This window comes from Mus caroli, unplaced genomic scaffold (genome assembly GCF_978045245.1).
Source record: "Mus caroli unplaced genomic scaffold, Mus_caroli_1 scaffold_6, whole genome shotgun sequence".
Lineage (NCBI taxonomy): Eukaryota > Metazoa > Chordata > Mammalia > Rodentia > Muridae > Mus > Mus caroli.
This window is the reverse complement of record NW_028227261.1, coordinates 11293651-11305000: the sequence shown is the minus strand read 5'-3', so window position 1 is coordinate 11305000 and position 11350 is coordinate 11293651. Positions and strand designations below refer to the sequence as shown.

At 35.8% G+C, this 11350-nt stretch overlaps 1 protein-coding gene and 1 pseudogene across 1 annotated transcript in view; both read left to right on the top strand.

Annotated features, from left to right (window-relative positions):
• The window catches only part of LOC147004133 (uncharacterized), a 45780-nt gene extending 37836 nt beyond the window's left edge, over positions 1-7944 (top strand). Inside the window, 1 exon segment of the mRNA XM_085838628.1 lies at positions 6691-7944. Coding sequence (XP_085694754.1) covers positions 6691-7944 — 1254 coding nt within the window.
• On the top strand, positions 1946-2421 carry LOC147004134 (NADH dehydrogenase [ubiquinone] 1 beta subcomplex subunit 7 pseudogene; annotated as a pseudogene).
• Positions 7945-11350: the final 3406 nt, after the last annotated feature.

Below are 11350 nucleotides of genomic sequence, written 5' to 3'. Positions count from 1 at the left end.
AAACATTACAATCCCAGCTGAGTATTTTAGACTAGAGTCAGGCTGTTGACACCCAACTGCAGACAATATAGTTACAGGGTTCATATTTGAGCAAAACTGACCCCTGTAGAATTTGGAAGCATAGTTTTACTAAACATGACTTTACTATCTGAGATGTGTCACTTGGATCATTCTTGTTATCAAAAAACTGTTCTTAAAAATATATTCCTGCTGGGCATGGTGGCACATGCCTTTAATCCCAGCACTTCGGAGGCAGAGGCAGGTGGATTTCTGAGTTCGAGGCCAGCCTGGTCTACAGAGTGAGTTCCAGGACAGCCAAGGCTACACAGAGAAACCCTGTCTCAAAAAACCAAAGGAAAAAAAATATTCCTGCATCTAGACTTCAAATGTATACATTACAATAACTAAATGTATGCTGTGAGACCATTATGTCATGTACTTTTACTGAGAGGAGAGAACACAATATAGACTATGATGATTTTAGATGATATCATTTCTTAAAATGGCCTCATAGTTCCCATGACCTAACATACATCCTGTTCTTGATTAGGTTTCAGAATATGACATGAATTCTTTCTCTGAAAGGGAACCTTAAATCCAATCAGAATATGTTTTACTATATTTGTTCTGTATTTTTGTCTATTGCTTTCATTAAGCACCATGTTCAAGGAAACTAATAGAAGAAAAAGACTACTTTGGGTAATGCTTCCAATGGCAGGGAGGACAGATAGAACATTGCCATGTTGTTGAAATAGAAAGGTGAAAGATCACATCCTCAACCCCAGTCACTAAAGAGGAAGAGAGAATTAAGATGGCTTGGATCTATTCTCTTTTCTCATAGCCAACCCCCAGTGTTATACTTTTTTCAGCAATGTTCCAACAACTAAATTCCTCTAAACGTTGTGACCAACTGAGGATTTGACTTTAAAAATATTATCCAATAGGAGATTTATTCATTCATACCTATATAATCAGTCTTCTAATATCCTTGTACTTGTTAAATTGATTTTGATATGAATGTAGAAAACAAAGCTCTCATTTTTTGTTTGGGTTTCCTATTTGTTTGTAAAATAGGGTCCCACACTCTAGTCCTAACCTTCATGTGTCCTAATATAGAGACCAGAATGGCTTTTAGGTCACATAAATCTCATTGCTCGAGCCCCCCTGACAGCTAGGATGAAAGACCTACCCCACTGTATCAGGCTTGAATTAAACTTTTATTTTTCAATATCTCTGCTGACATGCAACAAGTATTTTGTTCCTCTCTGTGATCTATGACTTCCTCGACTGAGCCAGCTCCTTCAGTTTCATTGACAGGCTGATTTTTTTGTTTGTTTGTTTGATTGCTGTATCTTCATATATTGGCCCTCTACTGAGTTACCATTAGGCTTACAGAGTTCATTTCCTGTTTCATTTCAGATTGAGCATGCCTTAGATTTTTATACCTCTGGATACAATGTTCACATCTTGCATTATCATAATTATTCCTTTAGCCACTCATAGGAGTTCTCTGGTCTTTCATTAAGTTTGTTTCTGCCTTCTTTGAATTCCTGTGCTTGGTCCCTCTTTATGTCATTTGACCACACTGAATGGTGTTCAGAGTATATTTTGACTTCTGTCTCTTGAGTTTGTTTCATAATTCATTTTGTCATGAGTATTGCTATTGTATTAGTGATTTGGGTAGGGAAATTTTATTAACATTGTCATATTGCTTTAGCTACAGCCTCTCAATTTTCTTTTACTATATGTCATTTAGGTCAGGTGGCAGGGATTTCCATATTAGGTGTTATGAATAAGCTTTGAGAATCTAGGTTGGTGGGCAGGAACTAGGTTATAGGTACACTCTAAATATATCATTACTTGCTTTCATGGCTGTACAAACGTTGTCAAGATTCCTGGTATCATTTTGCATTTAATTTTTTAAAAATATGGTTTACCAACTAAAGAAGGGTAAGGCAGAGTAGCCATGGGGGCGCACCTGACCCGGCGCTATCTGTGGGATGCCTCGGTGGAGCCTGACCCCGAGAAGATACCCAGCTTCCCTCCGGACCCCAGCTTTCCGGATCTCAAGGAGCGAGTGATGGTGGCCACACAACAAGAGATGATGGATTATCAGCTGACACTGCAGCAACGTGACTACTGTGCCCACTACCTCATCCAGCTGCTGAAATGCAAGCGAGACAGCTTCCCCAACTTCCTGGCCTGCAAGCACGAGCAGCACGACTGGGATTACTGTGAGCACCTGGATTACGTGAAACGCGTGAAGGAGTTTCAACGGAGCAGCGAATGCTCCAAAGGAAGAAGCGGGTAGCCCAAGGCCAGGGAGAAGGAGAGGTGGGCCCTGAGGTGGCCCTGTAGGGATTACCCGCCAGCCTGTGGACCTAGTGAAATAAAAGCTTTGGGTCACCTGCCTAAAAAAAAAAAAAAAAAAAAGGTTTACCATTTTCTGTAATGGAGTTGTATTTATTTCATCTTTGAATCGTTCAATTCTTGATGTGAAATTTTAAGAAGAATTAAATCTTTGTTCTTCACATAGAACCTGGGAGAAGTTCAACAAAAAGAATGAGTGTATCTCTGCTAAACATGCCACAGGTCAGTGTCCTTTCCACATTTCTTTTTTTTTTTAAAAAAAAAAAACAACTTTTTATTCAAATCATCCAAATGTTTTATTCTCCACATATGGAATATTATCTAAAGGGCTTTTTTTTTTTTACGATCTTTATTTTCTTCTGTAATAGTGAAAATTTAATGTTTTGGTCTTTCATGTATACATCATCTTTATATTTTAACTTGATTTTATATTGTGAGGACATATAATTCCCTTGGACTAGATACCTGCATGTTTCAAAAAGGATCTATTGGAATGATGCTCAAAGAACAGATTGATGGGTATTTTCTATGTTGAATAAGTTCTGTCCTTTTGTATTAGTGTAAAGTAAGGTCTCTTGTGCCACATAAATGGCATTTCAGGGAAGGTCAGGTTTCTAGCTTGTGAATGAGGATATAGAAATTCACATCACTAAAGAAGATATGAAAGAGTAGAATTTGTAGAAGGTAAAATTATAAGAGATCCACTGTTTTGAATCCTAATAGTAAATAAATCATTAGCTCCCTAGGGTCACAGATGATGGAAGGAAAATGTCTTTCTTTTACCATTATTGTGATTGTGAGCTGATACAGATTTCAGTATTCTAACAACATTTTTTTCACGGCTCATGTCACACAGTAATCACTGTTGACACCTGAAATCTATTTGTCTCAAGAGAGATACTGTCCCTGTGGTAAATTCTCAATATAGAAATTGTTATTTTCCTCTCTTTTTGGTTTCAGAAATAACTTTAAATCCTGTTTTCTTCACCTTTGTATTTCATTACATGAACTATATTAGTAAAATTTTCTAGAGAGGATAGCTATGGTGCTGTACATAAACCATCAATTTACAAACATAAATGAATGTTCTTTCTTTTTTTTTTTCGAGACAGGGTTTCTCTGTGTAGCCTTGGCTGTCTTGGAACTCACTCTGTAGACCAGGCTGGCCTCGAACTTAGAAATCCGCCTGCCTGGGTACCTCCCGAGTGCTGAGATTAAAGGCGTGTGCCACCATGCCGGGCAGGAATGTCCTTTCTTATTTTTTGTCTATTTTTCGTTAGAAGGGAAAGACTTGAATCAGTCTATGCTAATCCTCTTCAGTCAAGCTGTGCATTACATAGGGAAAACTGAAGGGTTGTGGCAATGTTTTGATTTTTTATTACAATACTATCTTCTTTAAGTACATAAGTGTATATCTGAATGTTTTTTATGTACACTGAATGATACATTATGCCCCTAAAACCATGAGTACAGCCCCAAACCCTTTGGGACTGAATTCAGACATAATAGTGAGCTGCAATATATTTAGAGAGAATTAGATTAGTTTTTAAAGTAGTAACAGCACGTACCTTTAACCTTTAGTCATTTGTTCATGTCGCAGGCTTACATTTTTTGAGGCATATTTGTAATAAAGACAATATATAGTCTGTATATTATAATTTTTGATAAACAAAAGAAGAATTACAAATCATACTTCTCTATGAAAGATGCAATTCTTATATACATATGGTCAAATTCTGAAGAAAAAAATATAATTAGAAGATTGAAATTTTCAGTTAAGTTAATACAGTGATGAATAAGTCATTAAATTTTAATGAATATTTAGTATAATTCTCCCTGAATTTAAAAACACAAAATGATCAAGAAATGATTATACTTCATTGGAATGCATTGTCACATATGTTATGTGCTTATACATACATATCTAATCATTTTATAGTGAAAGACCATGTGGTATTATTGAAATTGTTATTATGCATATTGATTATGCCAACATATGTAAAATGTTAAATAATTTTAAAGCTCCCTAATACTGTTTTTTTTTCTATTTTATGATTTTCAATATATTTTCATAAAATAATTTCCAAAACCATTTGATTTTCTGTGTCATGGAACGTTCAGTGTATGATGCAGTTCTATTGTGCTTAATGAAAAAGCTTAGTCATTTAGTCCATCCATTATTTCTGCATTTTGTATTCTACCTGTTTCTTCTAGAACTTGTGTAGCATTGAACTTAGGCCTCAGATTGTCAAATGGACATGTTGTAATACAGACGTGAGATACAGCTGCACATAAGACTAAGCTGGTGTCCATATTTGAACAAAGTGGACATTGTAAAATTTGAAAGCATATTTTTTTATCATAACTTGACTATCTCTAATGGGACACTGAGATTCTGTTTAATATCAACCCATATATCATAAAGCTACATTACTGCATCTAGACATCAAAAGTACATGTTATATTCTATAAATGTTTACTGCTTTTGAAATTACATCATGCATTCTCAGAGAAAAAGAAATATAAGGAAGTCTATTAGTAGTCTAGAAAGTTTCTTTGAATAAAGTTAATTTCTCTTCAATATACGTTGCTTTCATTTGCCTGAATGTATGCATATGTGCTATGTATTTCTCCTGTCAGTAGTGTAGTGTTCAGAAGAGATCATTGGATTTTTAACAAACTGGGTTTAACAATCTACTGTTTAGTGCCACGTGGGTGCTGGGAGTCAAATTTCATAATAGATGACATTAAAAGACAGTATACCATCCAAACTGCACACCAAAAGTTTTGAAAAGAGTGATGGTGGCAAATCTTTCATGTGCTGTGAAGGTCTCAGTAAATCACAGAAAATTCATGAAGACAAGAGCCTTTCTTTTTTCTTTTTTTCTTTTTCTTTTTTTTTCTTTTCTTAATTAGAGAGCCTTTCTAAATGTGAGCATTTTAGTAAGTCATTCTATAGATTGTCTGTGGAAGAGCAGCAATTCGTATCTATAGACACATTTCCATAGCACTTTTAGAAAACATTTGTTCTTCATATTTTCCTTCCTAATCTGCATCAAAAAGGATATCTTTTTAAAAATTTATTTATTATTATATCTAAATACACTGTAGCTTTATTCAGATGCACCAGAAGAGGGCATAGGATCTCATTATGGATGGTTGTGAGCCACCATGTGTTTGCTGAGATTTGAACTCAGGACCTTTGTAAGAGCAGGCGGGACTCTTAACCACTGAGCCGTCTCTCCAGCCCCAAAAAGGATATCTTTTCTTTTCTTTTCTTTTCTTTTCTTTTCTTTTCTTTTCTTTTCTTTTCTTTTCTTTTCTTTTCTTTTCCTTTCCTTTCTTAAGATTTATTTATTTATTATATGTAAGTACACTGTAGCTGTCTTCAGACACTCCAGAAGAGGTTGTTAGATCTAGTTACAGATGGTAGTGAGCCACCATGTGGTTACTGGGATTTGAACTCATGACCTTTGGAAAAGCAGTCAGTGCTCTTAACCGCTGAGCCATCTCACCAGCCCCCCAAAAGGGTATCTTAATTAGTTTTTTTGTAAAGTAAAAAAGTATTTTTGTCCAGTATCAGATAGGTAGTTTTCTATTCCAGGCTCTGTTAACCTTCAAGGATGTGGCCTTGGACTTCTCACTGGAGGAATGGGAATGTCTCAGTTTTGCTCAGAGGTCATTGTACATGGATGTGATGTTGGAGAATTACAACAATCTGTTGTTTGTGGGTAAGAATGAACTTCTTGTAGAATTCCCGTTTCTTTCTTTGAGTTTTCCTACTATGTGTTTATGTAAATGCTCTGAGATATCCAGATGGCCTTCCCTTCAGTCTCTTTTCCATTCTTTGTCCCTCTTTTTCCTTAAGACAGGAGCAATTCTGGGTCATTATATTTGAGGTGGGTATGCTGTCCAATTTGAAAATAACATTTAGCAGGCTATTATCATTTCCAGACATTTGATATAAATCATATTTGGGTTCTACATGTAATGATTCAAAAGAGAGAGAGAGAGAGAGAGACAGAGAGACAGAGAGAGACAGAGAGAGGAAAACCTCTCTTGAGAGTAGGAATCCATGAGATCACTGATTATTGAGTCCCTTACTCCTTATATAAGTAATTCATGTCACCTCTAATTGCCCTTATTTTTTATTCTTTGTTTTTTGTTTCAGAAAATCATTGCATACATGGAAAGTATGAGAAGGTCATGGATCAAGACAGCCAGTACATTGTTCTTGAACACATGAATATTCAAGAGAAGTCTTCTAAATGGAACAAGCTTAGCAATGTGATTCTAGAATCCTCCGATTATACACCTCAGAAATATACTGAATGGGACAAATGCTTTTCCCAAAAATCCCATCTTAATATTCATCAGAAAATTCATGCAGGAGAGAAACCTTACAAATGCAGTGAATGTGACAAATGCTTTACTGAAAAAGGCAGTCTGAGAATTCATCAGAGAATTCATACAGGAGAGAAACCTTACGAATGCAGTGAATGTGACAAATGCTTTACTGAAAAAGGCCGTCTGAGAACTCATCAGAGAATTCATACAGGAGAGAAACCTTACAAATGCAGTGAATGTGACAAATGCTTTATTGACAAATACAGTCTGAGAAGGCATCAGAGAATTCATACAGGAGAGAAGCCTTACAAATGCAGTGAATGTGACAAATGCTTTACTGAAAAAGGCAAACTGAGAAGGCATCAGAGAATTCATACAGGAGAGAAACCTTACAAATGTAGTGAATGTGACAAATGCTTTACTGACAAAGGCAATCTGATAAGACATCAGAAAATTCATACAGGAGAGAAATCTTACAAATGTAGTAAATGTGACAAATGTTTTAACCAAAAATCATCTCTTAATAATCATCAGAGAATTCATACAGGAGAGAAACCTTACAAATGCAGTGAGTGTGACAAATGCTTTACTGTAAAAGGCCATCTGAGAATTCATCAGAGAATTCATAAAGGAGAGAAACCTTACAAATGCAGTGAATGTGACAAATGCTTTACTAGAAAAGGCAGTCTGAGAATTCATCAGAAAATTCATACAGGAGAGAAACCTTACAAATGCAGTGAATGTGACAAATGCTTTACTAGAAAAGGCAGTCTGAGAATTCATCAGAAAATTCATACAGGAGAGAAACCTTACAAATGCAGTGAATGTGACAAATGCTTCACTGAAAAAGGCCATCAGAGAATTCATAAAGGAGAGAAACCTTACAAATGCAGTGAATGTGACAAATGCTTTACCCAAAAATACCATCTTAATATTCATCAGAGAATTCATAAAGGAGAGAAACCTTACAAATGCAGTGAATGTGACAAATGCTTTACTAGAAAAGGCAGTCTGAGAATTCATCAGAGAATTCATACAGGAGAGAAACCTTATAAATGCAGTGAATGTGACAAATGCTTTACTGAAAAAGGCAGTCTGAGAACTCATCAGAGAATTCATACAGGAGAGAAACCTTACAAATGCAGTGAATGTGACAAATGCTTTACCACCAAATCCCATCTTAAATATCATCTGAAAATTCATACAGGAGAGAAACCTTACAAATAGTTTGTATGTGACAAATACAATACTCACAATGTCAGTCTGAGAAATCATGAATTTTTTCATACAGTAGAGAATATTTATAAATGAAGTGAACGAGACAATCCTTTACCAAGATATATCATCTTAAAATTCATTAGAGAATACTTAGAGAAGACAAACTTTTCAAATATATTTTAGGTATGAATCCTTTCCTTTTGGCCTAGTTCCTAGACTGTAACAGTGAATACTTACAGGCTAGAAACTTAACGCATGCATTGTATGAAGAAATATCTTTGACTTCACTTCAGGATAGAGAGAACATCTAAGAACTTTTTAAGGGAAAGTATTTCTGTTGGGGAAAATGTGGAATATGTTTTATTCACGGTGTATTCTTGACAACACTTGAGGCTCCACAGTAGAGAATTAGTATGATTATGAAAATCTTATGAAAACTTTCATGCAATGTTCAAATCTTAGATAATGTCAACTATTTATGCAGGGAGAAACTCTGAACATGTGAAAATGTAGAAAGCTTTTCATGACACAAGTTTTTTTTTACTTGTTCACCCTCAAATATTACAAGATGAAGACAAGTTGGGAAGTCAGAAGATAGTATTGTGTAACACTTTCATTGAGACAGAAATAATCCATTACAAAAGGAAACTATTTAAGGTCTTTAATGCAATCCTCAAAATATCTAATAAAACTGATAACATTCTGTATATTTAATTTAAATGATCCAGTTAAGAAAAGTTATACTTGGGCTGGTGAGATGGCTCAGTGGGTAAGAGCACCCGACTGCTCTTCCGAAGGTCCAGAGTTCAAATCCCAGCAACCACATGGTGGCTCACAACCATCCGTAACAAGATCTGGCGCCCTCTTCTGGAGGGTCTGAAGACAGCTACAGTGTACTTACATATAATAAATAAATAAATCTTTAAAAAAAAAAAAAAAAGAAAAGTTATACTTAAAAGAGTACCTGGCAAACTGAGCCACTCAGACAGCATATTCTTTATCCTATAAATATGCTTGCAGATGTGAAGTGTGCTTCGAGTATCCAGTAATCATAATTCTTCTCAAATGCTTGTTAGGATAACAAGTGACTCTGAGTTTCTTGTGATCTGGTCAACAACTCCTTTCCTATTGTCCTGTAACTAACTCCAATAAAGCTGAAAGAATCTACAAGTTTGCTTTGGTTGTTTTTAACTTGCACTTGGGATACTCAGATGAATATATGTAGCATCTTCCCAGGAAATGCCTCACATAAAACTTACGCAGAAGTCATGAATATTTTTGCAAACCTATATCATAAAGTTAATAGTAATGATTTTCAACTGGTGGATAACAATCTCTTTGGGATGTAATGACCCTGTCATAGTGGTTGCTTAAAAGCATAGGAAAACACATTTTTCCAATTGTGTTATTTAAGAAATTTTCCAATTTCTTAAAACTGAGAAATCATTCATTGAACTGCAGGGTAGTCTGCCCACCTAAAAATAATTTGAATTCAATGTCCGTGTTTAGCATTAAAAGAGTTAGAAACACTGTTTTACATATGGTGATTTGTGTTAACTGAAATAGGTAAAATTCAGTTCAATGTTCCAGGCAAGTATTACTAGGTTAAGATAAAAAGCCTCAAAAAAGGAAATATGTAGATGCCTTCAGAGCCTCAGAAATAACTCTTGAATTCAAGGAAGTATGAGAGAAAAATAAAGAAAAATACATGGAAGCATGGCTTCATAGATTTCAAGGATACTGGCCATTGATTTCAGATGATAATTCGTATTTGCTGCCAATTGCTTCATCAGGGATGTTGAAACACATACCAGGCAAATGAAAATTAGGTGGCTTGAGTAGCTCTTACTAGTCTGGAAATTGCAACCAGTTGGACAGTCTCTCTTCATTCTCATTGCACATGTTCAGTGGATTTAGGCCTCACTGCTTAATGACTGAGAGATCATTACCCAGATCTGAAGTGACTTCCAGGTTCATGGAAAAATTTCTAGAAGTACACAATGAAGACACATCTTACCTTGTACCCCTCACACAATATTCATTCTATAACCATTTATACACACACTTCTTATCTATGGTACTGCAAGCATATGGTGATGGTTGACAAAATAGGTCCAGGTAGACTCTGTTTGAGTTGTGTGAAAGATAGCATGTGTATATTGATAAAGATGCAAGTCCTTGGCTTGGTATAATTAGCCATACCATGTTTGAAGAACATGGAGACAGAAGCTCACTGGATTTGGAACATTAACTATTTGTGGAAAAGCATTGTAAGGTAAATAATAAGAGCCATACTATAGGAGCCTGATGGGCATTTCTAGAACTTCCAGCGTCTAGATTTTAAGGAAACCACTAGGTCTATGTCAGTACCTTGCAGGGAAAGGAAACTTCTCTTCAGCTTCAGGACAACTGATGGGACAGCCTGGGGATGGGAAAAACATGGAGCAGGTAGAGTTATTCCTGGGTTGAAATTGATTTTGTTACAGGAGAACTCAGAAGAGGGACTGAGGGCCTGAAGGAAGAAAAGTGGGATCATCAGCCCATCCCTGTCAGTAGGAGTTTGGAGCTGCATGGTGTGGAACTAGGACTAGAGAATACTTCCTGGGGTCTACACAGCCATGTGAAAATTCCCTTCCTCTGCAGTTGTCCCCAAGTTACGCCTTGGGGAAATTTTCAGTCACCAGAGCCGTGGCAGGAACTGCAAACCAGAAGACTTGGACACTCCAAGGTCACAGAAGCTGCTAGGCTAGTGGACAGACAGAAACTGGAGAATGATTGAAATCCCTTACTCTGCTGCTCATAAGAGCACTGATCCTCAAATCCTAATGTGCATTTCATAACTGTGTTGTTAAATTGTTGACCATGTAAGTGTGGTGTATCCTGATTTTTTTTATTCATCTTATTGTTGCCTGGATTCTTATGTAATACTTTCTTAGAGGATGGACTGGTCAGTTGCAAACATGGTTATATTTCTTTGGTGGCAGGTTCAAAGCTGATACAATTCATATCCACCCATGGTTTTTAACTCTGCTATTTAATCACTGTGCTAGTCAGATTCTTTGCCATTGGAGATTATACATCCACTGGGAGCTTTTTACATATTCGTCCCATACGGACCACTGGAGTTTTGATTGACTCTTAAACAATATTTTAGCAATTTTTTTTAAGTTTTAGCTGTCTTCATATTTATCATTATATAAATATTTATTAACCAACAAAACACTCTGTATTAATATTGAACCTGAAATATATGAACTGTCTGATATAAATACAGCATTCATTAATTTGTTCTCATATACTGATTTATTAATGTTATACCTTAGCTTGTGAAAAAAAAATACCCTAGGTATGATCCTGTGTGATGATAATAGGTCAGAATGTTTTATAGTTTGAAAAAACATTATAATTAATATAA